The sequence below is a fragment of the Eretmochelys imbricata genome, chromosome 1 (assembly GCF_965152235.1).
Source record: "Eretmochelys imbricata isolate rEreImb1 chromosome 1, rEreImb1.hap1, whole genome shotgun sequence".
In the NCBI taxonomy this organism is placed as follows: Eukaryota; Metazoa; Chordata; order Testudines; family Cheloniidae; genus Eretmochelys; species Eretmochelys imbricata.
Genome location: NC_135572.1, coordinates 264,907,864 through 264,935,712, shown reverse-complemented (window position 1 = coordinate 264,935,712; position 27,849 = coordinate 264,907,864). Strand labels below are relative to the sequence as shown.

The window sequence follows — 27,849 nt, the reverse complement described above, 5'->3', positions numbered from 1 at the left end:
ACCAAAAATAGGAAGTTCAGAGTCTGAGTCTCACACTTCAGCTCCATGGTGTTCAGGGCTGTATCTGCTCCTTGAAAGGAGGCAGATGGGGGTGTGGAAGCCCTCAGAGGGCAAAATGTCCATCCCAGGTTCATTATTTCCCATGGGGATCCATTCCAGTTTTGGACAGCCGTGGTCATTGCTGATTCCTGTATGCGTAAAGACGCTCCAGCTGCCAGGAACTGAGAACTGAGCGGGCCAGCGATCCACCTGCTGTGAGGCAGCTGTCCCACCGGCAACTCTTGGCTCAGGTGAGGAAACTCCGCCTTTACTGGGGGAAGGGTACGTGGCAAAGAGAGCCTGTCCCCAGACAGACAAGGGCTCACGAGCTCTGGAGCCATCAGTCACAGTGGGATCTCTTCTCTGTGGTGAATGTTCACTTGTCTAGCACACCAGATTCTATCAAAGGAAATGGCATTTAGGAAGCTGGGGGTTGTTCTGGATGGCTCCCCATCTCCATGCTCCCGCAAAGTGGGAAAAAGCCACTGATCAGACATCGCCAGAGCACAGAGGTGTGGCTCTGTGGCTGGGGCCAAGGCGGGGGGCGTCTGTCATGCTCTTTAGAAAGCAGTAATATGGGGGCACATTCTCCAGTGGTGCAACTCTAACTTCCGTTGAGTTACCCCCATGGAGAATTTGGCCATGCTCTTTGCACCACTGAATTCAATGCTAGATCCCACAAAAAGAGACACTAAAGCTCCTTTGGGATTATGCCTGTGGGTCAGGGTCCCAAAGCAATTCCTGGGGAGCTGGCTGCAAACTGCCAGTTGGAATCACTTCAAAGCAATTCTCACCTGCGGGCTTGCTGGAGGAGAAGCAGATGGGGTAGAAGCCCAGAACTGAAGGAACATGAAGACTGAATCCCCATCTCATCCCAAGAGAGGGGAGATGTATATGAGTGGGGGAGATGGGGCGAGGTAGGGTAGGATGGTGTGTCTCCAGGCTAGGCTTGGGAACCAATGCGGGAAGTGTGGGTGTGTGTCTCTGTGTTTGGGGGAAGTCTGGGGAACGAATGAACATGGAGACTGAAATCCCCTCACTCCATAGCCTAGGACTGTTTCTTGCTGATGAGGTTAACAGGGACAATGCCTGTTAGCCAAATAGATCACAACTGCCTCTCAGTTCTCTGGGCATTCAGCAATGCCGCAGTAAGGAGATGGGGACCTTGCTCTGCAATTAATTGGTCCTGCAAAGGAAATTTTATTCTCCATCCTCCCTCCTACAGGAGGTCTGACTAGGTGACCTAATGGTCCCTTGTGGCCTTGATGGATCAGTGAAAGGTCCCCTCAGTGCAGGGAGGGGTAGTTTTGTATCTCACAGAAGCTCCCTACCTCCCCCACCTGACCATCACAGCTTGGCTTCCGCATTTAACAGGTGACAAAGAAGCAGTGAACAAGTGTGAGTGCAAGAACCCCAGGCCAGCGACCAGCCCAGAGCACAGGGAGTGGGACTGAGCTGGTGGGCGCAGGCTGGCATGAACATGAAGGCGTTCTGGAGTGCTCTGCTGGCTCTCTGCTGGGCTTTCAGGGTCGGAGAATCTCGAGGTGAGTTTCAGTTTCTTTTCCGCTTCTTTTTCTTCCCTGCCCTTTTTATCATCTTCCCTCCCCTCCTTCCAGTCCCTTTACTCTCCTCCATTCCCTTTCCTTCTTTCCCCCTTTCCTCTGCTCGACTGCTCCCTCTGCCATTCCAGATGAGTATGTTGGTGACTAGACTGACAGGCAAGAGGGCGATTGTTTATGTGAATGGATGGTATGGTAAGTGGATGGAAATGTGGATGGACTTACAGGTGGGAGGGTGCATGGCTGAATGGAGAAATGGCTGAATGGAGAAGTAGGTGAATGGAGAAGTGGATGGATGGATGGATGGATGGATGGAAGAGCAGGAGAGTGAGTAGATGGATGGATGGACAGGTGGGCTTTTGTGCAAATGTGTGAACAAGCTGGCTGGTGAGTAGGTGGGTGAACTGGAGGTGCAGTGCAGGGATAGACAGACCCCTGAAGGAGCGTGGAGGGATAGAATGACACATAGATTCAGGTGGGAGTGTAAGTGAACAAATATCCATTTGGAGGTGTGGACAAATGGGAGGATGACTCTGTGTGAGGTGTGTATGAGAGAGAGGAGGGGGGAATATGTGAGGGGCAGGGAGACAGAGTAAGTCACCAGTGTCAATGTCAAAGGCCCATGTCTAGGAGTGTCCATCCCTCTGAACCGCCTTAATTCCTTCTTTACCACTGCAGAGAACAAACAGGACCCTCTGTCATGTCCATTGACTGCTCCTGTTTCTAGGTTTAATCTCCCATCTGTGCACTGTTAGAGCTAGTTGTTTGTTGCTTTCTTCTAGTTCAGTGTACTTTAGAGAGGGAGGAATTTCTCCAAATTCCTCAATGTTCCCTCTGAGCTGCTGCTGCCCCAGCTCTGCACCAAGCCCAGACCCCGTACAGACCCTAAAATGGGTTTCAGAGGAGGTGCCTCATGCACATCTCTCTTTCCAGAGGTGGATGTGAATGTCTGATGTGCTGGGGCAATCACACTCCCCAGCCCAATGTGCTATTGGCAGGGCTTTCATCTCTCACACGCTCAGGGAAAGACACCCAAGTCTCCAGGCCTATCTGACCTCTGAGGCTATTAAGCTATGTGATCTATTCTCAGGTCCAAATCCCATGCTCACACCAGGACAGCCCGCTTCATTGCCGAGTCCTTCACTTGGGCCTTAGAGGCATTTTGTGGCATGGCTTGACATCATGTGACATGTCCTACAGTGCATTACTGCCAGCGACACCTCCTGAAATAATGTAACAATAATAAAAAGAATACAACAGTGACAAAACAAAACACGTTTCTCAATGCAACGTTTGTTTTAAAATAAAATTTTGAAATTTTTCTTGTACTACATGTGCAAAACAAACTCTTCAGAATTTCCATTGCTGAGTAATTTAAAAGCCTTTGGTTTCGTTTCAGTTTAGAAGGAAACCCAATTTTGTAAAGTTGAACTGTCCCATGCAATGGGAATTCCATGTGTGGCCCAGCTTTCTCCCTGATCACAGACAGCACAGACAATTCTACTCCAATCAAGGGTGGTGTCTATCTGGAAATTTTACACACCAGAAGGGACAAGATTTCCCTCCTGAGCCACTAATAAGGAACTGATTGCATCTCAAACTGGAATTCCAGCAATTGTAGATTATCTGCTGCCTGTGAGGTCCCTGGACCGTCTGCACCTTCTCAGAAAATGAACCAAGTACCTATCTCTGTTCCCCATCAGCACCGGGAAGGGAGAACTATATTTTCCCATTCCCTATCCAGCAATCCACAAAGACAAAATGATTGTGAGGCCCCAGTTGAATGTCATGCCTAAGGGAATTAGAGAGACAAGGTGGGAGAGGTAATATCTTTCATGGGACCAACTTCGGCTGGGGAGAGAGAGAGAAGCTCTTGAGCTACACAGCACTCTTCTTCAGGGCTGGGAAAGGGACTCAGAGTGGCACAGCTAAATACAAGGCAGTGTCTGATTTCCATCACAAACAGTCTATCTCCTTCACTGTATTCTTCCCTAGATCCCATTCCCCTCCCAAGGAAACATGTATGCACACCTTAGACATTGTGTTAGAAAGCCAAACAGACATTTGTAGCTCTCTGGGAAAGATGTCAAGAAAAACCTCTCAAAACAGACACATTCTCCGTGGGTGAAGAGGTGCATAGGGCTATGTTACACCTTCGGGAAAGTGCAGGTTCCTGCATGGATAAGATCTTCCTCCACTAGCACACCTGCAGCGCCATAGCTGGCCTTGGACATCAGGACTGCGTGGTTCAGGAGAAGGAATGAAGGTGGTTGGTGGGTGCACTCCTGTATGCAGTGGAGGTCGTCTGACCCATGACACTGTGAGGATGCTCATGCATCCCCCACAGACATGGCTTTCAACGAGGGTTGTGTGTGCTCACCACCAGGACAACTCCCACAATGCAAATCAGAACTGCCAACCCCCAGCGTTCAGAAATCAAGGGTCAGGCCCAAAAAATCCTGAGAGTGACTTCAACATCATGAGATTTGAATGAGAATACAGTTGCGGGGGGGTGGTGGGGGGCGTGATTTGTCGTTTGTCATTGGTGCATTTAGGGCTCATCCTTCAAGCTTCTCTTCCCAGCCATGTAGGTCAGACACTTACTTTTTGTACATGAAAAGTGAGATTCTCGGGTAATAACCTCAATGCAGACGTTGGGGCTTTAAGAAAAACACTCAGTAGCCCAACACGCATGAGAGACTCACACAAGTTAGCCAGACTGTGAATGCACAGGGACAATTCTCTCATTACCACAGCTCCTGGTAAGTAAATCTCTCTTTTCCAGCCTCTGGATTGTGAGGGTCGGGGAGGGGGAGGTTTTTGTCCATGCCATCCCTGACACGTGAGCTAACTGACATGCGAGGGACTCCCGGGAGAGTTTACCCTTTCGCGCCTCCTTCCCCCATCTTTGCCCTTCCCGCCATGGCACCGGTGTGCACATCCCGTTATTCCTCACTGCCCATCTCTATGACCCACCGGCAGCGTTGTGCTTTCCTTCGCCCTGCAGAGAGCCTCCCGATGCAGAGCCTGCACTGCTACAATGACTACACCTCCCAGACGACCTGCACATGGCAGGAGCGCACAGAGGCACGTCGCTTCCTCAATGTGACTCTTCACCATGAGGACATTGCAGACAAGTAAGTGCCTGAGCCCTGTTCAGCCGGTGTCAAGTGGAGTGCCCCAGGGGTCGGTCCTGGGGCCGGTTTTGTTCAATATCTTCATAAATGATCTGGAGGATGGTGTGGATTGCACCCTCAGCAAATTTGCAGATGATACTAAACTGGGAGGAGTGGTAGATACGCTGGAGGGCAGGGATAGGATACAGAGGGACCTAGACAAATTGGAGGATTGGGCCAAAAGAAATCTGATGAGGTTCAACAAGGACAAGTGCAGAGTCCTGCACTTGGGACGGAAGAATCCCGTGCACCGCTACAGACTAGCGACCGAATGGCTCGGCAGCAGTTCTGCAGAAAAGGACCTAGGGGTTACAGTGGAAGAGAAGCTGGATATGAGTCAACAGTGTGCCCTTGTTGCCAAGAAGGCCAATGGCATTTTGGGATGTATAAGTAGGGGCATTGCCAGCAGATCGAGGGACGTGATCGTTCCCCTCTATTCGACATTGGTGAGGCCTCATCTGGAGTACTGTATCCAGTTTTGGGTCCCACACTACAAGAAAGATGTGGAAAAATTGGAAAGAGTCCAGCGGAGGGCAACAAAAATGATTAGGAGACTGGAACACATGGGTTATGAGGAGAGGCTGAGGAAACTGGGGGTGTTTAGTCTACGGAAGAGAAGGATGAGGGGGGATTTGATAGCTGCTTTCAACTACCTGAAAGGGCGTTCCAAAGAGGGTGGCTCTAGACTGTTCTCAGTGGTAGCAGATGACAGAACAAGGAGTAATGGTCTCAAGTCACAGTGGGGGAGATTTAGGTTGGATATTAGGAAAAACTTTTTCACTAGGAGGGTGGTGAAACACTGGAATGCGTTGCCTAGGGAGGTGGTGGAATCTCCTTCCTTAGAATTTTTTAAGGTCAGGCTTGACAAAGCCCTGGCTGGGATGATTTAATTGGGGATTGGTCCTGCTTTTGAGCAGGGGGTTGGACTAGATGACCTCCTGAGGTCCCTTCCAACCCTGATATTCTATGATTCTATGATTCTTCTGCAGAAGGACACAGGAAGCCTGTGGCTCCTGAACCTCAGAGGTGGGAATGGGAGGCGGGAAAGGGATCCAAGTTGACAACCAGGCTTTGAGGCGCACGTGGACACCTGTGCTGGCCCTGCTGGGAGGTGGAAGTTGGAGACTCTTTTAGGTCTGCATTGGGAGGATGGGGAGATGCAGGAGGGTGCGTTACTCAGTTTATTTTCATTACATTCATTGCCACTGAATGCATCCGATGAAGTGAGCTGTAGCTCACGAAAGCTTATGCTCAAATCAATTTGTTAGTCTCTAAGGTGCCGCAAGTCCTCCTTTTCTTATTACCTTTTCTGTCACTCTCCCTTGATTTTTCTGGGGGATCCCAGGTGTGAGTGATGGCAGGGCCTGTTAGCTTACTGCACCTGGAGTGGAGAAAGAGGCATTAGAATACAGCTGGGTTAAGGTTCATTCATCAGCAGAGGAGTGAGCGCTGGCTCTGCTCTCACAGACCTTCCACACCTCCCTTCTTTGCAGCAGGGTCAATGGGAGCATTCTGTTCTATGTGGGTTTTTGCACTTCCCTCATCACTGTCATGTCTGAGTGCCTTCCAGGAGCGCGTTTAACCAACATGACTACACATCTGTAACACATGGTTAGCTCTCTGATCCTTTCCCCCAGGGGGAGAAGCATGTGCAGTGCAGTTTGAGTCATTTTTTGTTTGGGGGAGGAGGGGTGTTAATATACAAATGTTGCTCTGTATTTGTGTTAGAGAAGGTAAGTCAAAGAAATTCACCTTGCACTTGGAGTGGAAGGTGATGTAGTTTGGGATGGTCCTTAGTTCTTGGGGGAGTTCATTCTACAGCCTCAGTAGCGCCAGAGAAAGGTCTTCTGCCCAGGTCAACTTTACCCTTCCTGTAGGCCCACCTCTAGGATTTTTGCCACCCCAAGCAAAAAAAATTTTGGCTGCCCCTGCTTTTTTTCATTCCCCCCCGCCCCGGCTCCCACCCCAACTCCACCCCTTCCCCAAATCCCCAGCCCCGCCTCCTCCCCCAGGCGTGCCGCATTCCCCCACCCCCTTGCTTCCTGCAGCTCCCCCTCACCCTGCAACCCCCGCCCTGGCTCACCTCCGCTCCGCCCTTTCCCCTGAACACGCCGCCGCTCCGCTTCTCCCCACTCCCTCTCAGGCGAGGGAGAGGCAGTGCGTTCAGGGGAGCAGGCGGAGCGGAGGTGAGCGAGGGTGGGGGGAGCACAGGAAGTAACGGGGGGGGTAGAGGAACCGCTCTCCGCCCCAGCGCGCCTCTGCTCCACCACCACTGCCTCCCCCGAGCGCGCCGCCACTCGGCTTCTCCTCCCTCCCAGGCTTGCCGCGCGAAACAGCTGTTTGGCACGCGGCAAGCCTGGGAGGGAGGAGAAGTGGAGCCGTGGCAGTGCGCTCAGGAGAGCAGGCGGAGGCGAGCTGGGGTGGCGGGAGCACATTTCTAGGGGCGGCGTGGCTGGCGCCGGATTGCAGCCCCTAGAAATGTGCCGCCCCAAGCACCTGCTTGTTTTGCTGGTGCCTAGAGCCGGCCCTGCCTGTTTGCCCAAGGAGTAGATTTGTTGACCCTCATCCTGGAGTTTTAGATGATCTGTTAGATACCCTGGGCTCAGGCCATGGGGTGCCATGAAAATAGGGTCCAAGACCTTGAACTTTATTTGACATTTTATGGAAAGCCAGTGTATAGAGCTGAGGAGAGGTCTGATATGTTTACCTCAGCCAGTATTGCTGAGCTCATGCCAGAGACGGCCCATGCCTGCTGATAATGGGTAGCACAACCCCAGAAAAACCTCAAGTCATCCTCTGCTTCCGGCAGCTCTTCCTCCTGGAAAGCAGTGGCCCCTCCCTGCAGCTCCCAGCTGTTCCTCCTGCCTCTGCTCTCCCTGACAGGTGCAGCTCACAGCTCCCCGGCTCAGCTGCCCTGCAGGGAGAGGGCCTGGCTGCACCATGTGACCCAGGAATGGTGGGGGACACATGACCCCACATGCCCCCCTGTGCATCACCTCTGGCTCACCACCTACTGTACCAACTACAAGGCTCATTTCTTTGACCGGCCTTCTCTAATATAAATATAATATAAATGCAAAGCAATATGTGTATATGCTCTCCCCCTGAGGCTAGGGTAAGATAATAACTGTAGCAGAGGCATATTCACATTTCTTAAGGCTTTATTGGAAGGTGCTCAGATACTACAGCAATGAGTGCAGTAAAAGAACTTATATTGATTAGAATAGAATAGATGTGGGGAAGATTTCAGGAACCTATTTTGGATTAGCTATCTGTATCTACATCACCTCCTCACCCTCTTTCTCTGCACGTAGGAGAAGCACACAGATCCCATGTGAGTCTCAGGGACCTGAGGGGTTGCTGTTCTGCCAGGACTCCTGTGTCTTCTGGAGCTGCCACAGGAACAGCACCAATTTTGCATTAGGGGTGCACGACCGTTACACTTTCAAACCTGATCGGTTGCTGCAGGCTGAGCTGAACGTCAGCCTCTTCCAGAATGGTAAGGGCGAGACACCACCCTTCTCTCCACACTTCTTCTCTCCAGGAATATTTTTGATTCTCTGAAATGAATACTTTTTCCTCTGTGCAGGTTCCCCAACCCTAACCAAGACTCCTGATCCCCAATCAGAGTGGATTGGTTTAAATCAAAACAATTTCCATTTTAATCATGATTAAAATCAGCAAGCAGCAAGCCTTGATTTAAATGCTTGATTTTAATTTTGTTTTGTGTTTGTACTTTTTTAGTTATTTTTCTAAAGAGATGTTGATTTTCATTGGTTGGTAACCATTAACACAGGTTGCTTTGCAACTAAATATAGCCTTTCAAAAGGTGACAGAGATGTAGTAATCGATCAGCACTGAATGTCTTTCAGGGCTAATCCAAGGTTGACCCTAGGGACCTCGGCTTTTGTTTCTTAGCTCCAGCCCTTGTCAGAGTCCAAACAGCAGAGATGAAAAATCTTCATGTCCACTATCTTGATTTCCCTCTTCCAGCATTCAAACCGATGGGACAAGGCCTTCTGCACATTCTTCTCTATGAGTGGATGGGGCAATCAACAAATTTTGTGCTACAACGGTCCACTTAATTTTGATAGTCCACCTGGATAGGTGGGGGGAGCTACCCTTCTCATCTGAGTGCATTAGTTCAGAGTGAGCATTTTTATAAATATACCTTGTAGCATGGAATACAGACATTACAAGTAAGATTAATGTATGCAGCAACTTACAAGCATTTTATAGTCTAAACACATCCTTACAAGTCTAACACCTATCTTGAACACTACTAACTTATAAGTAAGCTGGTCTGGTTTCCAGCTATGAATTTGTCAGTGCTCAGCTGATGCTTACAGACTTTACAGGAGCTGGCAGCTGGTTTACCAGCATCACAATACCTATACACGTTTTAAAAGCATTTATATAGCCTAACACATTTATTCAGATTCCTCCTTTTTACTTTTTTGTATTAGGTTACAAAAAGGTGAATGATACATTTCTTACTTACTAGGTTACGTTTCATTTTTACTTGTGATTGGTATTAGGCTCAATTTGGATAGAAATTCAGATTCAATTAAAAAGGCACAAAACCAGCATTTTAGTTTGTATTAGGATTACTATAATTAGTTAAATAAAACTACTTTATGTGTGCTGGATACATAAGAAAAAATGTTTGTCAAAACATGTTTTGCATTTAAAATTAACAGAATTGTTAAACAAAGGAAGTAGTAAGTGACTTTAATTCATTGTTTCGGATCCCCACATTCTTCAAGATTTTAAAACTAGTAGATCTCGTCTTCTCACACCTAATTTTTATACAGAGATTGGAAGAGCAAAACAAGCTTTCCTGCTTTTTCAACTCCAGTTGGTTTCTTAATGTGGAATGAACTAGTTGAATAAACAGAAATGAAGAAAATATTCTCTAAACACCAACAGAAGAGGTTACTGCTGTCAAAAGCTGCTTTTAGCACTATAACAAATTCTGAATCCAGGTGCTTAGCCAGTGACTTCCACCAGTTCAGTCTCACAGTCTTTAAAACTTGCAGCAAATATGTATTGCTTAAAAGAATCATAGGATTGGAAGGGACGTCTGGAGGTCATCTAGTCCAACCCCCTGCTCAAAGCAGGACCAATCCCCAATTTTTGCCCCAGATCCCTAAATGGCCCCCTCAAGGATTGAACTCATAACCCTGGGTTTAAGCAGGCCAAAGCTCAAGCCACTGAGCTATCCTTCAAGCGATTATAATAGATTATGGTAAATTTAGGCTTTAAGATAGTTGTCATAATTTCACATTTAATTTTAAATAGGCTTTTTTTTAAAAAAAGGCTGTATTTGATTAAAACTAAAAAAATGATTTCAATAAAAAATAATTTTAATTTAAAAATTGATTTTTCACCCTGTCCCTAACCCTTCACCTTGCTTCTGCATATCAGCTATAATTCTGCTAGGAACTGAGTTTCATTTTCATTGTGACACCTGTTTAATAGCTTCTCACTTACAAGATTCTAGATAGATAGATCAATAGATTCCTTCCTTACCTGCCTACAATGGAAAAGGCGGATGTACTCCTCCCAACTGACCCACACCCTTGCTATACCTGGGTTTCTCTGCTATTAGGAAAAAACTGATGTCAAACAAACCTTTTCACTCAGAAAAATACACAGTAATATGTCTCCATCTTTAAATGAATGCTGGCTGCTATGGGTCTACCTGACAACACTCACCTCCCTATTCTCCTTCTGTTCTGTTCATTGCTATTTTCTGTAAGGCCTTGGCAACTTCATTTCTTTCACTGCCAAGTGCCAACAGACCTTAGATTTTTTATTTATTTATTTATTTTTTGCAGCAGTCCTGAGAAATCACACAAAAGCCTGATGTTAGGCAGATCTGGGTCCTTCCTTATGGAAATAAAACTTGGAAAAACCCTCTGCCCTCTCCCCATCCACTAATAACCACAGCCCATGTTGTCCCTTCCCATTTCCAGTCCAGACCCTCCCACCTCAGAAGCATTGGATCAATGTCACAGAAGTAGCCTGGGAAGCAGCTGGAGGGAGAAAGGGAAGACACTGGCTGCACAATGCACTGGAGCTTGACATGCCTTACAAGTGGGAGTGTGAATCCTGGGAGGTACGCATGAGATATGCTTAGGCATTGGCATGTGCTGTTCTTGGTTGCAGAAGACAACCCTTTGCAATCCTCTGAAACCTGCTTGGCTACCGCTGAACCCAGCCAATCCTCTGAAACCTGAATGGCCCAGACCGTGGGTCCGTGCACGCTGCAGCTAGCTGTGTGTGCATCTTAGAAGTCCTGTGCCATCCAGCCATCGCCTTGGCTGGTTAAGACCAGAGATCTAGCAATTAAAAAGCAGCCTGTGTGCTATAAGAACAATGAGCCCTGCACAAGGAGCATCTGGCTCCTCCTTACCCAGGGATCACAGCGCTGGCTGTGCTTGGCTGAGCTGAATTTCCCAAGGAAAGGGTCCTTCCCCCACCTCTCTGACAAGTCTCTCTCTCTCCCTCCACCTTCCCTCACCTCTCGCTATCTCATCCCCACTGACAGAAATCTTCCTCGGTGTCAGTCGCAAGCTCCTCCCCCTGCCTGCTGAGGCGTGATGCCCTTGTGTCAAGCAGCACCTATGTTGCTCGTGTGCGATCCAAGCCGAGCCAGGGCGCTGGTTGGTCTGGGCAGTCCAGCGAATGGAGCACTGCCGTGTCCTGGAGGTCCCAGGAAGGTAATTCTGGAGGCCGAAGGGTTGTGAGGGGAAGTAGGGACATGCTGGCAGCAGAAGGATATTGTGCTTCGCTTCCAGAGGATTCGGGGGCTGAGCTGATGACATTGGAGAATCTCCGGAATTTGATGAAAATGGTCCCGTTTCACTGGTGCTCTGTTATATGAAGTGAATTGCTGTCACTGACAGGTAGCAGAGCAGGAGCCGCAGAGACTGCAGCACTCTGCTTAGTTGCTCGGCCCAGGAGCACGACACCAGTCCCAGTGCAGCACTGGTAGGGGCAGTACAGGGTCCTTACGCACTCTTCCCCTGCCACTGCATCTCAAACCCCTGGCCTTGATGGGGCCCTTCTAGAAGTCAGAGGTGTGCTCAGTATCCGGCCTCTCAGCTAAAGGGCCAGTGAGTACCAGTAGAGATGGTGGGTTTTGGTATATGAGCTCAGGAGAGGCCAGTCTCTGTCTCTCACAATACGTGGATTGTATTGATTGGATGAGTAGACCAGCATAATGCTCTGGACTGCCCTAGAGAACCCTGAAAGTAAAAGTTTTCCCTTCCTCCCTCCAACGGTCACAATCAGTCCCCACTCCACTGTCCTCCCCATCCCTCCCAACCCTGCCCCTCCCAGAGCTGCACTAACCACTGGCTCCTCACTAGGGGATGAGGCTCAGCCCAAGAACCTTTGCTGCCTCTTCAATGGGGTTGATCGGCTAACGTGCAGCTGGGAAGTGAGGAGAGAGGTCACCAGCTCTGTCTTGTTCACGCTCTTCTACAGAACCCCACCGGCATCAGAGTAAGTGACCTGCCCATGGCAGCGTATTTCTGTCCTCCTGTATCTGGCCATCCCTCCTGCTCACTCAGGCCTGGCTGCTCTCTTCCCCAGAGAGACAGAATGCTCTCCAGTCCATGAGGAGGAATTGCCTGGCAGCCACTACCTGTTCCACTGCTGTGAGATCAATGTCACCAACCCCAGCAGGCTGAGCCAGTACCTCATAACTGTCCGGCCCAAGAAGGAGGAGAAACTGATTAAAGCCAACAAAAACAGTGAGAGCCCTTTTGGATCCTCTGCCCAGGGTTATCTGGAGGTTTCTCCTCCAGCTTAGGAAATGCTTGGGTTGGCAGAGAGGTGGAATGGTTAACAAGAGAGCTAGACAGTGATGCATGGGTGGGACAGATGGCTGGTAAAGGAAGCTCCCAGCACTGGAGCTCCTGACTGGCACCGACAGAGCACTGCTGCGCGGAGGTACAGAATGGGCATGTGGAGATGAGATGTGTCAGACGGGGACACTGCTATTAGCCGTCCTTGGTGCTAGTCTGCTCAGGCAACAAGTTTCGCACCAGCATATCCTTAGTCCTGCCCACAGCCCAGAGTGGGAAAGGGAATGGGCAGGAAGATAAGCTGGGAGATGGATGCATATTTCTAACGTGTTGTTTGTGTTCTAGTCAAGCCGCTTGCGCCTGTCAACGTGACAATGACAAAGAGGAAAGATAAGGAGTATGAGCTGAGATGGACAAAACAGATCCTAAGCTATGCCTATATAGGCCAGAGATATGAATTCTTGTATTGGAAGACTGGTGACTCCTTGGAGGTAGGTGATGGTACTGCTGGGAGCCCAGGACTCTGCTGGGGAGGTGGATGGATGGGACAGAGAGTTCCTCACCCCTCCTCCATCTTTTCTCTTCCCAGAATGCCCAGGGTGTAAACATCAGCAATGACGAGCCTCCCCTCATCTTCACCCTGCAGATGCTGGAGCCCTCCACACACTATAGGGGGAAAATGCGGGCAAGGGTGCACATGGATGGCTACCTGGGGCCCTGGAGCGAGTGGAGTGAGGAGTGCACCTGGGAAACTGAGAGTGGTACATCCCAGCTGGGCTACTGGCTTGGGGGGAAGGGGGTCAGTTCCCTCCCTAGAGAAACTGGTCCTTTAGCTGGGGTTTCAGAGGAACTGGGGTTTCATACAGTTAATTAAGCAAAGAGCCTGACCAGGGTCCCCTTGATACCTGGCTGCATGCTTCAGTTCACAGAGAAGGAATATAATTGGCTTATCTGAATGGGAGCCCAGGGCTGCCATTTTCCATGGCAACAAGGAAACAGTATGAAAATCAGGAGTTGGAAGTGGATGCACTAGGTGAGAAGAGAACGGGGCCTCCACAAGGAGGCTTAAAAGCATGAACTGCCTACGTTATCAGAGTGTCATACAGAGGTTTTAGTTCCATGATTCCCAGGAAAATGACTGTAATCTTCCCCTACATGTAGTATCTCTGCACTGCCAGCTTTGAGGTGTCCAGGTTACTACCTTTAAGAGGAACCAGGCAGACTGGATCCCACTGGACATGTTCAGGATGAAAATGGGGCTGAAAGCCAGTGTGAGAAGTTCATGGATCTACGTGGAGGGCTGGAAAAGGGAAGGAACGATCCATGCTAGAAGGTAGAAAGGGATCAATCAGTGGAGCTGGGTGAACTGTTCATTCTGAACAACATTTTCATGTTTGTGAAATTGTGAAAAGATGGGCTCTTTGCAACTGATTTTAAGCAAATCTGTTGGAGTTTACATGGGTTTCTCTGGTCATTCAGAGAAGCATTGCTTCATGGGTGTGTTGTTCAGCATTTGGAATTCAGACTGTGCGGTTGGTCACTAGGTCTGATGGTGCGGTTCTTGGTCTCCGATTGGCTTCCTGAACCTGTACCAACAGGAGAGGTGACTGAATAGGCCTTAATTGTGAATTTACAGACTCAAATGTTAATGTTTCCTGTAAATTCACGCTCAACTGCAAGTCTCCTGGCATTTCTAATGACTGGGTGTTTTTCTTTTTTTGTTGATATCTGCCATGTTCTCATAAGGATCTTCACCCTGAAGTTGCTGATCTGTTCTCTCAGTCTGAACTTCACTTTAACAAAGTTCTTTGCTCTGGGAATTTCTTCATTTTTTTTAAAAAACACAAATACAAGCTCGTCCCCAGATGTTTGCAAAAAAGTAAACTGGTTGTCTAGATGGTCATGGAAAACCCAACAGAAAGGGCTCGGGCATGGCTAGATCAAATCACGAGTTGGATTTAGCAAACGTGTTCACAGATTCATTGTCCTGATTAGGTCACATTTAGTCTATCCCACATGGGCAACTATTCTATGGTTGAACAGAACTGTCAGTTAGGACACGTGACTTGATAGGCAACCTACATTTTCCTGACCTCAATATCTTCCCTCAAGAGCATCCACAACATAAGGTTTGATATAGAATGAAGCCATTTTCTGTTGCTGTTCTCTCTCTCTCATTTATCTGTCTCAGTCTGGTCACCACTGATTCTCCCGCTGCTGGTCCCAGTCTTCACCATCGTGCTGATAGCATTTGGCTGGTGCGGTTATAGAGGCTTACTCAGGTAAGTCTGCACTGGGAGTGGGAGATTCTCCAGATGCATTGGTAGAGTGCAAAAAGAAAAGGAGTACTTGTGGCACCTTAGAGACTAACAAATTTATTTGAGCATAAGCTTTCATGGGCTACAGCCCACTTCATCAGATGCATAGAATGGAACTTATAGTAAGAAGATATATATACATACAGAGAACATGAAAAGGTGGAAGTTGCCATACCAACTCTAAGGCTAATTAATTAAGATGCGCTATTATCAGCAGGAGAAAAAAAAACTTTTGTAGAGATAATCAAGATGGCCCATTTCAAACAGTTGACAAGAAGGTGTGAGAATACTTAACATGGGGAAATAGATTCAATATGTGTAATGACCCAGCCACTCCCAGTCTCTATTCAAGCCCAAGTTAATGGTATCTAGTTTGCAAATTAATTCTAGTTCAGCAGTTTCTCGTTGGAGTCTGTTCTTGAAGCTTTTCTGTTGCAAAATTGCCACCTTTAAATCTGTTACTGAGTGACTAGAGAGGTTGAAGTGTTCTCCTATTGGTTTTTGAATGCTATGATTCCTGATGTCAGATTTGTGTCCATTTATTCTTTTGCATAGAGACTGTCCGGTTTGGCCAATGTACATGGCAGAGGGGCATTGCTGGCACATGATGGCATATATCACATTGGTGGATGTGCGGGTGAACGAGCCCCTGATGGCATGGCTAATGTGATTAGGTCCTATGATGGTGTCACTTGAATAAATTTGTGGACAGAATTGGCATCAGGCTTTGTTGCAAGGATAGGTTCCTGGGTTAGTGTTTTTGTTGTGTGGTTGCTGGAGAGTATTTGCTTCAGGTTGGGGGGCTATCTGTAAGCGAGGACTGGGTCTGTCTCCCAAGATCTGTGAGAGTGGGGGATCATTTTTCAGGATAGGTTGTAGATCTTTGATGATGCGCTGGAGAGGTTTTATTTGGGGGATGAAGGTGACGGCTAGTGGTGTTCTGTTATTTTCTTTGTTGGGCCTGTCCTGTAGTAGGTGACTTCTGGGTACTCTTCTGGCTCTGTCAATCTGTTTTTTCACTTCAGCAGGTGGGTATTGTAGTTTTAAGAATGCTTGATAGATAGAGATCTTGTAGGTGTTTGTCTCTGTCTGAGGGGTTGGAGCAAATGCGGTTGTATCGTAGAGCTTGGCTGTAGACAATGGATCGTGTGAGCGCAGGGAGGGGCAGAGAAACAAGGGGGAGGTGCTGCATGGGCACACCCCTATCCATGATCTAGGGCTTAGTCCAGCTGGGGATATGCCTGGGCTGCAGCTTGAGTGTAGGGCCATGGAGTTTCAGGACCTCTGGGTTGACAAGGGGGCCCAGGGTAAGGCTGTGTGTCTGGTGTAGCCTCCTCCCAAGAGAAGTGACCCTGCAAACTCTGTCTTGTTACAGCAAGAAGAAAAAATGGGAGGAAAAGATTCCAAATCCCGGCAAGAGTCAGCTGCTCCAGAGCTACCTCCAGGTAAGAGAGAGCTGCTGACCGTGGAGAAGTGGAAGTGGAAGCTCTGCATGGGTCAGAGAAAGGGGAAATGCTGCCCTGGGGTTTATTGTTGAGTGTGTAGCTGCCCAGGTGGAACCTGTACATACTGATCAAACCACTGCCTCCACCTGGGGGATGATGGGAGCACTACGAGTAAAGTGGAAATGGCAGATTAGGCCATTCGTCTCTCCCATCTGTTATCCTGCTTCAGTGGCCAAAACCTGATGCTCCAGAAGTAAACCAGCTCCTGACCAGAATGCATGTGGTCAAGAGTGCAACATTCTGCATAGGGAAATTACTTCCTGGCCCTATGTGCTTGAGATTCGGTTACTACCTGTGTAACTTGCACCACTTCCCATGTTATGAGCCATGCCATTAGATGATTCTTTATAAAGCCACAGCTCTCTGCCCTTCGGAGGCAGGGAGATTTCCAATACAGTGTGGGAAGATCTATTTCTTCTCTCCCCTCCCCCTAATGTTATCAGCTGTTACTTGTATTGAGTGACCCTCTCTTGATATGGGAGAAGGGAAAAAAAGGAGTCACCACCCAGTCTGCCCAGTCCCCTTAGTAATGATCTTCCAGGGCAAGTCCCAGCTACATGCATTTCCATGTGAGGGCCAGTCACAGTGTTTGATTTGCAGGAGCGCAGGGACTGCTCCCTCCTTGTGCCCCCAAAGGCTGGGGAAGGGGAAGGCAGGAGGCTGAGTCATGGTCCTGTCCCACCTCTGTACCAACTGCACCCCGGTGAGCAGGTTTAATCACCGTACAGGGTGGTGGCCCCTGCCTAGGTCCCCCTCAAGGGGACACAGTCCCTCCCCAACCCACCCTGAAGTGGTGGCACTCCCCAACAACACAATTCCTAAAGACCTCAGCCAAATCTATGCCAGGTTCCTCCATGGCTCCCATCAGCACAGTATGGGGTGCCTCATAACCTTTAGTGTATTTTTCCTTATGATGCCCTTGTGATGCAGGGCAGAACTATTATCCCATTTTACAGGTAGAAAATGGAGGCAAGGAGGTTAAATGGCTTGCCCAAGGTCATGCACAAACTCTGTAGAGAAACAGAAACTTAACCCCAGATCTTCCATGCCTGACACTAGCCACCATTCCCCCCCACACACTCTTGTCCTTAAATAGGACATTCAATAAATCTGTCACTCTTTTTCTGTCCTGTCACTGCTGCCCAGACCTTGACCCACCTCCACTGGCCCTCTCTGAAGCTCTTCAATCTCAGCTACATCCTCCATCCTGGGAGGTGATCAGAAATGTAGTGCTCCAAGGAGAGCATCTCCCCCCCTTCCCCCGGTCTGACAGAAGGGCACTATTCCATTCCATTTTTAATGCTCCCATGCAACCTATCAGCTGTCACAGCTTTGCCCCCCACTGGACAGACACCTCCATTGCTCTGTTCCTGAAGGCTTGGCTGTGGCAAGTAGCCACCCCAGCACACCTGCTCCTGGCTGGGTGGGGCAGTACAGCAACTTTTGTCTTAGTTTTCCCCTACTAATCTTTGGCCTGCTCCAGCCATTAAGAGTTCCCTGGCTCTCCGGTCAGATGACTTGACAGAGTCCTGCCCCTTCTGGCCAACAGATTCCTTTACCAAGTCTGATAGAACTGTAAACAAAACAAAACCCTCAGCCTGGCTGGGCTCAGGTGGCCACAGGCCTGCCTCATTCACTGTAGCTTATCCCCACAGCTTGTTTCCAGGTCCTGTGCTTTCAACAGCCCCGCTGTCCAGGGGCTGGCATGCTCCTCCCCTCTCTCAGGGGCTCAGGCAAGCTACTGCTCTTCAGGGCCCACGTCTCCAGTCAGGCTTCCCACTCACCCCTGGAGTAGCCTGTCTGCTCTGCCTCCTCCCTCTCAGCCCTCTCTCAGGTCACTTCCCACCTCCTCTCCCCTGGGTCTCCTTCCTCCCACGAGGCTCACTCAGCTCTTTATGGCCACAAGCCCTTCTCTTCCCCACCTGGGCTTTATTTCTAATTAGTCCTGGCCCATCCTCCAAGTTCAAGAAGGCAGGTTAACTGGCCTCTCAAGCCTTTACCCTTTCACAGCACCTGTAGAGTAAATACCCCATTACATTGTGTAACTGTGCTTCAGGGGGTCACAACTGAGAATGCCAAACTGCTGAGAAACAGGGCAAACACAGCCCAAAACTGGTGGGTATTCTTCCATAAGATATACCAAATCAGAAACAAAAGTAAACTTGTGTTTCACCACCCTGGCTATCAAGAAGTCATAAAAGCAGTTTCCTTAGACATTCCAGTTCTTATACCACCACCGAAAACGCTGGATTTAGAGAGGAGTGGTTCTTTACAACCAGTCTCAAAAAAAATGAAAAGGTTCTTCTGATCCCAAAGGACCATCCACACACCTAGGTCAATATGTATCTCAGATCTTACCCCAAAATCATGCTGATGCCAATCCTTGAGTGTCTAGAATCTAAAGGCTTATTTATAAAAAGAAAGGTGAGAGTTAAAATTGCTCAAAGGAATCAAATACATACAGTAATTGCAAAGTTCTTGGTTCAGGCTTGTAGCAGTGATGGAATAAACTACTGGCTTAAGTCAAGTCTCTGGCTGCTTCCAAATCATTGAAAGGTCCTCAATTCCTTCATTAGAATGCTTCCATTAATATAAGTTCATAGTCCAGAGCTTTGGGCAGGAAAGAAGCAAAATGGAGGGCTTTCCAGAGCCTTTTAGATCTTCTGCCATGTGGAGGGAACCTATCGTTTCACACAAAGCTCTCAGCACAGCTACTGGAAAATTACAGGTGACAAGAGAGTGTTTGGAGTCACATGGGCAAGTCACATGTCCATGCATGAAGGTTTGGACACAGAAGAAGCGTAGCATGGCAGGCACTCACCGCTGCAGCATCTCCTGCTGGACATCCAGGAATTAGCTCAGTTCCAGCCTTGGAGAGCCTCCTGCTGGCCAGTGTCTTCCTGATCTCCAACACTTATAGCCCTCTCTGGGGAACCCCAATCCCCATGGCCCACCGCGCCTCAGTGACCCATCAGGGTCAACTGGACCCTAATTGGGTGTGGCCACACCTGTGGCTGTTTACCCAACCAGCCTCCCTTGGCTGCCTTTAACCCTTTCTTAACCGGAGCGGGGTGACCACCCCGCTACAAGAAGCCACCACCTATACCTCAAAGAGCACCTTTGCAGGACAGTTCTTTCAGTGTAGATGAGCATCTCCCATGGTCTATTTTCCAGTAAGTGTTTTTTGATGAGCCACTTAATTTGAATAATACCTCCAAGATGTGCTGGCTAACTACCTTGTGGGAGTTACCTGGATTTCAAATGCTTGCTCCTGGGGTATAGAGCCAATACTTAGAACTTCAAATACAAAAAATGATACATGCATACAGATAGCATAGTCAGAACCAGCAAATCATAACCTTTTCAAAGGTATCTTACATGCCACATTTTGTATGAGATTTGTTGCAAATATAGAACAGAGGTTGCAACAATGATCTATATGGTCCTATCTTAATCAGATAACATCACACATTGTCCTCCGAGGACCCTGCCCATCAGTGCATAGGAGAAGCCCAGGTGATAGTATTTTTGACACTGTGTTTTAGCTTACGCTTGTGCAAGCTGAACTGCACCTACTATCATGTTGCTCATTCCCTCAAAGGGGTCACATCCACACGGAGATGCTGTCAAGTCTCTCTAGTTCTAACTGAAACAATCTTGTGTCACTGACAAACGTCACCAGCCTGCTGCCCAGTGCTCTGTCCAAATCCATAATGCACACAGCTCCCAGGGCTGGCCCCAGGACAGCTCAGTAATGAGCTCTCTGCGCCCTGAGGAGCAGCCATTCCCAATAGCTCTTTGTTCCCAGTCGTACAGCTGGTTTTCAATCCACAGTTGGACTCTGTTCCTTACCCCATGGTTTTAAGTGTCTGTCACGTTTCATTAGGTGTCTGATCCAAAGGTGTCCGGAAATCCCAGGAAATGGAGGGCCCCAGCTCACCCTGAGATGGCAGAGCTCTCATGCTATAGACACAGGCTGATTTCCTGGGCCTTGTCCCTGCCTACAGCATCCCCATAGTCTTCCAGGGCAGGGCTGACATTACGCACAATGGTTGATTTGCTGCCCTCCTGCACCTGCCCACACTGTTGCCGTTTACTCCTTGGGCAGAGCTGCCATGACACACCTGGCACTACCTGACGAAGGGCGGAGTTAAATGAGAGAGATCAGCACTGGGGAAATGAAAGGCCTAGGGAGAACAAAATAAACCTCACCTGTAATGTCAACATCCATGTCTTGTGAGCCTCTCTGGCCGATACGTGCCTGCAATCACACTCAGTTTTGAATGGGGCAGCACCCACCTCTTGTGGGTGCCCCCTTCCTGGTCGGGTGTGAGCCTGGTTTTCTTTCAGTTCTTACAACAGGGTTGCACCTGCCTCTCATGAGCACGCCCTCAGCCAATGGTTCTTTTGGTGGTTCTTCAATGGCTCAGCCCTCCAGCTGAATCATACACATTGTTCCCCCTTCCGGGGTGTACAGTCTCTAGGTCTTGCTCATGGCCCTGGTATGGGGTTGTAGCATCAAGGTTTCCCCCGGAGGTGCTGCCTTCTTTAACGGCCCAAAAGGGGCCCACCTCAGTACCCTCAGTCGGTGTCCTTTCGGCAGCCCTCCCTGGGCTCAGTCTTCAACCAGATCAGCAGAGCCCATCATGGTACCCTTTTCCAGTCTGGCTAGGTTCTGGGCTCAGCCTGCCCACACTGAGCTGGCCATGGTCCTGCTGCTCTTCCTGCCAGCCAGGCACCTGGTCTTCAGCAGCCTTCCCTGGGCTCAGTCCTGCCTGCAATGAGCTGTCAATGGTCCTGCTGCTCTTCCAACCAGCCATGCACCCACTTCTCCCTCTTCAAGCTCCAGGCAGCAACTGACTGCTGTGTCCCTGCTGCTTCCTTTTATATGGCCCTTCTGCCCCCTGACTGGTCACTCCAGCAGCCTCTCTGATTAGCTGCTCCCCTGCAGCCACTCTAGATTGCCTGGAGGACTTCTCCTCTGCTCTTTTCTGGGGTGTGGTGAGGCAGGGCCACAAGGCCTCCAGCAGGAGGCCTCCAGACCTATTCCCCCCCTCAAACCACCAGTCCCCAGGAGCAATGTTGCCCCCAAGAGGGGTTAAAGTGCTACCACACACTGTGGCATCTCCACTATGGGGCTTCTGGCTCCCCTCTGCCCTCAGGGAATCACCCTCTGTCTGCCAGGAGTGCTATCTGCCCTTGTCTCTTTTCAGAAAGTAGCACTTGGGATTCCGCTGCCGAGCAGCCAGCTGGACTTTGGCAAGCAGAGCCCTTCCGAGAAGACGGACCTGACCAGCTGCATCCAAGTGCTGGATGGGTGAGTGGTCAGTGCACTGCTCAGTGGTGATACTCTCTGAGACGTTGCTTGGTGATGGTGGCATCTCAGTTCCTGTGGGTGGCTGATCCCATCAGGGAGGGATGGCAAATGTAACTGGTGTGAATGATAAACCTTGGCACATCCTCCACATGACCATCTGGAAATGTCAATGGATGGACTTGCAGCCCCTGCTCTCCCTGGCTCCCTGGAAACACCAGTCCCAAACCCTGAGCCCTTTCTCCCTGATCTCTCCTTCTAGAAATGGGCTTGCCTCAATGCTTTTGATTTCCCAATCTGGAAATGGAGGTGTGTGACAGGTTGGGTCACAGAAACCCTCTTGGGACTGTCACCTGATGTGCTGAGATTACCTCTTAGCCCATTTGCCATGCCAGCGTGGGACTCCAGAAACCTGACTTGTTAAGCCAGATACGCTAATCTGCTGCAACACAGACCCAGGGTCTGACCCACGCCCCCAAAGCTGCAGACTTAACTGAAAATGGCTTAGCAAGTGCTCCTGTCTCTAGCACCCAGACACGCAGCTCCCAATGAGATGCAAATCCCAAATAAATCTGTTTTACTCTGAATAAAGCTAAAACAGGGTAAATTCATAAATTGTCCACTCCCTATAATACTGATAGAGAGATATGCACAGCTGTTTGCTGCCCCAGGTATTAATTGCTTACTCTGGGTTAATTAATAAGCAAAAGTGATTTTGTTAAATATAAAAAGTAGGATTTAAGTGGTTCCACATAATAACAGACAGAACAAAGTAAGTTACCAAGCAAAATAAAACAAAACACACAAGTCTAAGCCTAATACAGTTAAGAAACTGAATACAGATAAATCTCACCCTCAGAGATGTTCCAATAAGCTTCTTTCACAGACTAGACTCCTTTCTAGTCTGTGCCCAATCCTTTCCCCTGGTACAGTCCTAGTTCCAGCTCAGGTGGTAGCTAGGGGATTTCTCATGATTTGCAGCCCTTTCTTCTGTTCCACCCCCTTTTATAGCTTTGGCACAAGGCAGAAATGCTTTGTCTCTCTCTGGCGTCCCACCCCTCATTCTAAACGGAAAAGCATCAGGTGAAAGATGGATTCCAGTACCAGGTGCCATGGTCACATGTCCTGTGAGAACCCAAGCCTTCATTCTTCCTGGCCTGACTCACAGGAAGGCTTGCAAGTAAACAGAGTCGTTTACAACCAATTGTCCTAGTTGATGGGAACCATCAAGATTCCAAACCACCATCAATGGCCCACAATTTGCATAATTACAATAGGACCTCAGAGTTATATTTCATATTTCTAGTTTCAGATACAAGAATGATACATTTATACAAATAGGATGACCACACTCAGTAGATTATAAGTTTTATAATGATACCTTACAAGAGACCTTTTGCATGAAGCATATTCCAGTTACATTATATTCACACTCATTAGCATATTTTCATAAAATCATATGGAGTGCAACATCACACCCTCTTCCTGAACTTACTGTCAGAGACTTCGACACTGACCATGGTGGAGACAGTACATCTAAAATTCCCTTTTTTTTTTTGGACAGGGCATTTGCTACCCAGTTCTCTTTTCTTCTCCTCCTGAGCATCTTTCTGTGCTTCAATCTCTTTGTCTTTTAAGTCCAGTACTTGCTGGTGTGCAGCCCTTTGTTTGGCTGCTTCTGCCTTCATGGCAGCCTTTTCCGGGCAAATTGTGCATCAATTTCCATTTGTCTTCCCTTGAGACTGTCACTTGATGAGCTGGGATACCACAGGGAACCCCCTCCTGCCAGAACAGGCACCCCTCCACTCCTGTCTTGCTGAGTTAGACACTCCAGTCAGCTTCAGCACAGACCCTGAGGTTGGGCCACACCCCTCTGCAGTTGACTGAAACTGAGATCCACTCAGTTTAGGGGCTTCTGGAAATGGGCTTGCCTCAATGCCTTTGATTTTCCATCCTGGAAATGGAGGTGGATAAGCACCCCCTGCACAAAGATGCATACATGCCCCCTTCCCTACACGCCCTATTTTCCTGTCATCTGGAAGTGAGGCCCTCACCACTCTTGGGGCTGATTCTGGCTCTGGCACCATACAAGAGCCAGTAGAAGTTGCAACAGGCCAGAGGATAATTCCCCCACTGCAAGAGAAGTGTGGGGCCAATGTAAGAAGCCCAAGACTGCCCTCCTCACAGCGCCTGGTATAGGGAGGTTGTGCTGAGGCAGGGTACCCATCATGCTCTATGCTGTGAGGGATTCTGGGTTAAGAAGAGTAGCCTGAGGAAGGCCGTATTCAGTTAGAATAGCCTGAGTCCCAACTTGGAGACACTTATAGCTGTACCCCTTCTCTGGCTTAGTCTCCCCTGGCCTTTGATACCCACCACCCATGGGTGGGTGCCCAGCCATCACTGGTCACTTTTGGAAAGTGCAGGCCATTATTTATATTTGTTTGAACCCCCATCACTCCTTGCCTGTCCCCTCCCTTTCGCTAGCTTCTACCTCAGTGGCTGTAAGCTCCTTGGGGCAGGGGCCATGTCTTTTTACAATCTCTGCCAAGTGCCAGGCAAAGGTCTGGTGCTATATAATGTGGGTGGTGGTGATCACGGTCTCTGAAGGGTGATGTGCTGCTTGGGCCCCTTAGACTCCAGAAACACAGAAATTGCCAGACTGGGTCCAGCCAATGGTCCATCTAATCCAGGATCCTGCCAGGAGCAGATGCCAGTGCCAGCTGCTCCAGAGGAAGGAGCAAGAAACTCTGCTATAGGCAATTATGGGATAATCTTCCACCAGGGAAAGATTCCTTCTAACCCACAAGAGACCTTTCTCCCAGGGGGCCCTCAGCTCCACTCCCTGTCCATATGTGATGTTCTCTGCAGGGTGCCATCTCTGATTCCTCTTGTTTCCCCCTTGCAGACCGATGAAAGTTAGTTCAGCAGAGCTCCCTGCAGCTGTGGCCGAGAGGATGATGTGCTTCCTTGGTGCACTGGACCCAGAGAACCCGTATCAGGCTCTTGAAATGACAACTCCAGCTCCACATCCTGCAGCCCTGGCTAGCTGCCGTTCGAGTCAGAGCACCAGTCAGTCCTTGTCACCAGCCACGCTCCCCTGGAGGAGCAGTGCTAAGGTCACTGCTTCTCAGGCGCCCATGTCCTGCTTTGACTTTAATGGTCCATACTTGCACTTCCCCCAGGGGTGCTCCCTGCCTGACATTCATCAGGACCAGGAAGCTGCCCCACTGGGAACGAAGGGGAGTCCAGCATCCCTGGAGAACTTGTCCCTACCCCAGGGGGCCCCTTCCCAGACCTTGCTGGTGGGGGAGGAGAGAGGAGCAGCTCAGCTCCACCTTATCTCGCTTCCTGCTGAGAAAGAGATGAAGCAGCCACTTGCTGGAGGGCAAGAAGGGCCACAAGGCCAGCCAGCAGGTGGGGAAGTGGCGCAAGGGGACACCGAAGGTCAGAGATCACCAACTGCTGCCATCTTAAACAACTCTGGTCAGAAATGGCCAGTGGGATACGTCACCTCGGAAGGTCTGTCACTGATGCCGACAAGAGACTCTGCCCATCTGTCCCCTGCACTGGCCCCGCAAGAGGGGATGCTCACTGCTGCCACCATCTTGACGTCCAACCCTGACGGCCCAGGCCACAGAGGGCACCCCAAGCCCTGAATTGGGCCCTGAGACAACTGATGTCGCAGTCCCAGTTCCATCTCCAGCATTAGCCACTCCCTCTGGAGCGCACCAGCATGCATTTGGGAGTCATGTAACGCTCCTCAAGGCCCCCCAAGGCACCTCAGAACCCATCAGTGTTTCCTGATCGTTCCTGTCAGAGGGGGTTGATACTTCTAAAGCAGAGCCTGTGCACGAGAGTAACATGGTCATGTTCAACCCCGATGACACTGGGCCAGTTTTTCTACACAAAATGGAGGAATACTGCTTCTTTCCTAGCCTCAAATCCACACGCAGGCCATTCAGCTCATCAGAACTCTAAAGTGTGACGCTTACTTTGCATTGCCACTATGGGAACGACGGGAACCAGTTGTCAGGGCCAGGGAACTCTACTAACTCTGCAAGAGGACTGGTGAAGACAAGAGAGCTAGTGATTGGATGAAAATTCCACCATTCAAAGCATGTCATCACTATTGTTTTCCCCACTGTTCCCCACCCCTCTTACACAGGGAAACAAAAATTGCAATTCTTCTTTCCAGCCTTCTCCACTCTCAAAGGCGGTAAAAGACATCAATCAGCACCATGTCCTCCTCAGCTGTATTAGTATATTTGGATACAGAAACCAGAAAATATATCCCCATTGGAGAGACCTGCTCATTACACACACTCTAATCCCTCTGCCACTACCATGTTCGTCTTGCTATGGTTTTGGTGCAGAACATAACGTTGAGTTCAATGCAAACTTCTAGGCATGAATGATCAAACGTCATGTCACAGATAAGATTCTGTCACAAGCACCTGGAATGAAATGCCTCACATTCTTTAAACAGTCTAGTTTATTTAGAGAGATAATACTCATCCAGAAGAATTGGTGTTGGAAGGGTGTAGATACCAAGGAAGGATTGGAATGGTTGAGTATGGGACAAAGTGCGTCGGAATAAGGGCTGAAACAGAAACAGGGAAATTTGGCTGGGATCAGGAAACCTTTCCTAATTGTGACATCTACTATCCTGTGGAATAATGTCCTTATTAGCAGTGTCCTTAAATGTCCTTAAAGCAGTGGAAAACCCATCATAGGAGACAAAAACTAGATCAGAGAAAACAATGGAAAATATACATTATTGCAGCGAAAGCTAGGGGAGAAGAGGCTTTTAAGATGGACAAGCTACGATTTCATTGGTCTCTTCTATCTCTAATTCAGAGCAATCTGGATTGCTTGTTAAACTGGGAGCAAGCAAACAATATGTGCTTTAATACAGTTAAATGTAAATGTATACATCTGGGACAAAAGAATGCAGGCTATACTTACAGGATGGGGGACTCTATCCTGGGAAGCAATGACTCTGAAAAAGATTTGTCATGGTGGTTAATCAGCTGAACACGAGCTCCCAGTGTGATGCAGGACCCAGAAGGGCTCATTCAAATCTTGGATGCATAAAGAGGGACAGGGGAATCTTGGGTAGAAGTAGAGAGGTTATTTTACCTCTGTATTTGGCACTGGTATGACCACTGCTGGAATACTGTATCCAGTTATGGTGACCACAATTCGAGGCTGTTGGTAAATTGGAGAGGGTTCAGACAAGAGCCATGAGAATGATTAAAAGACTGGAAAACACACATGACAGTGACAGACTTAAGGAGCTCAAGCTTTTTTGCTTAACAAAGAGAAAGTTAAGGGGTGACTTGGTCACAATCTATAAGTACCTACATGGGGAACAGATATTTAATAATGGGCTTTTCAGTCTAGCAGAGAAAGGTGTAATACAATCCAATGACAGAAAGTTGAAGCTAGACAAATTCAAACTCGAAATAAGGCATACATTTTTGTCAACGAGGGTAATTAAGCACTGAAACAATTTACTGAGGGTCATGGTAGATTCTCCATCATTGACAATTTTTCAATCAGGATTGGATGTTTTCCCAAAAATCTATTCTAGGAACTATTTTGGGGGAGTTCTCTGGCCTGTGCTATATAGGAGGTCAAATTAGATGATCACAATGGTCCCTTCTGGCCTTGGAATCTATGAATGTATGATTGCTAAAATACTACGATTTGCTGGCTTTCCAGTGCATTGGCTGTTTGTGGAAGATGGTAACATCAAGCTGGTGCTTTGGTGAAGATCTGAGCAGTTTCTTGTAAGGTATGAACTGTGCCAAACAAAAAGAAGCCAGTTCTTTCCAGTTCCTCTATTGCAAGGAAAAAATATTTGCTCAGAGCTGTAACCAATGATCACACCTGGTAAAAGTCAGCTCTCAATCCATTGGTCAGCTCCATTACTGATTGATTTAGATGTGTCACCTACCAGGTGGGATGTTTGAGTCTCACTTGTTTGGGGCATCATGTGACAAGGCTGATGCGATGAGGAAAGGGCAGTTTGGGAGTATGTTTCTGTTTTTTCCACTATGTTAATCAGACACTGCCAGGCCTGCATTGTGCACTGCAATTCTTCTTTTGAATATTTTAA

General features: G+C 48.6%; 1 protein-coding gene across 1 annotated transcript; it reads left to right on the top strand.

Annotated features, from left to right (window-relative positions):
* On the top strand, positions 1–27,849 carry CSF2RB (colony stimulating factor 2 receptor subunit beta). The gene is made up of 14 exons (XM_077829378.1): positions 1–290; positions 1,414–1,583; positions 4,606–4,735; positions 8,089–8,273; positions 10,753–10,895; positions 11,328–11,499; positions 12,151–12,286; positions 12,377–12,537; positions 12,937–13,082; positions 13,181–13,352; positions 14,783–14,873; positions 16,285–16,354; positions 21,628–21,731; positions 24,634–27,849. Exons 2-14 carry the CDS (start codon positions 1,514–1,516, stop codon positions 25,382–25,384), a joined length of 2,331 nt encoding a protein of 776 aa, XP_077685504.1. The 5' UTR covers positions 1–290; positions 1,414–1,513; the 3' UTR covers positions 25,385–27,849.

Excerpts from the sequence above, each read along its gene's own strand:
- CSF2RB (XM_077829378.1), top strand. The coding sequence starts at position 1,514 with ATGAACATGAAGGCGTTCTGGAGTGCTCTGCTGGCTCTCTGCTGGGCT. Across the intron at positions 14,874-16,284 it reads GGTTATAGAGGCTTACTCAG|CAAGAAGAAAAAATGGGAGG; the intron begins GTAAGTCTGCAC and ends GTCTTGTTACAG. Across the intron at positions 16,355-21,627 it reads TGCTCCAGAGCTACCTCCAG|AAAGTAGCACTTGGGATTCC; the intron begins GTAAGAGAGAGC and ends GTCTCTTTTCAG.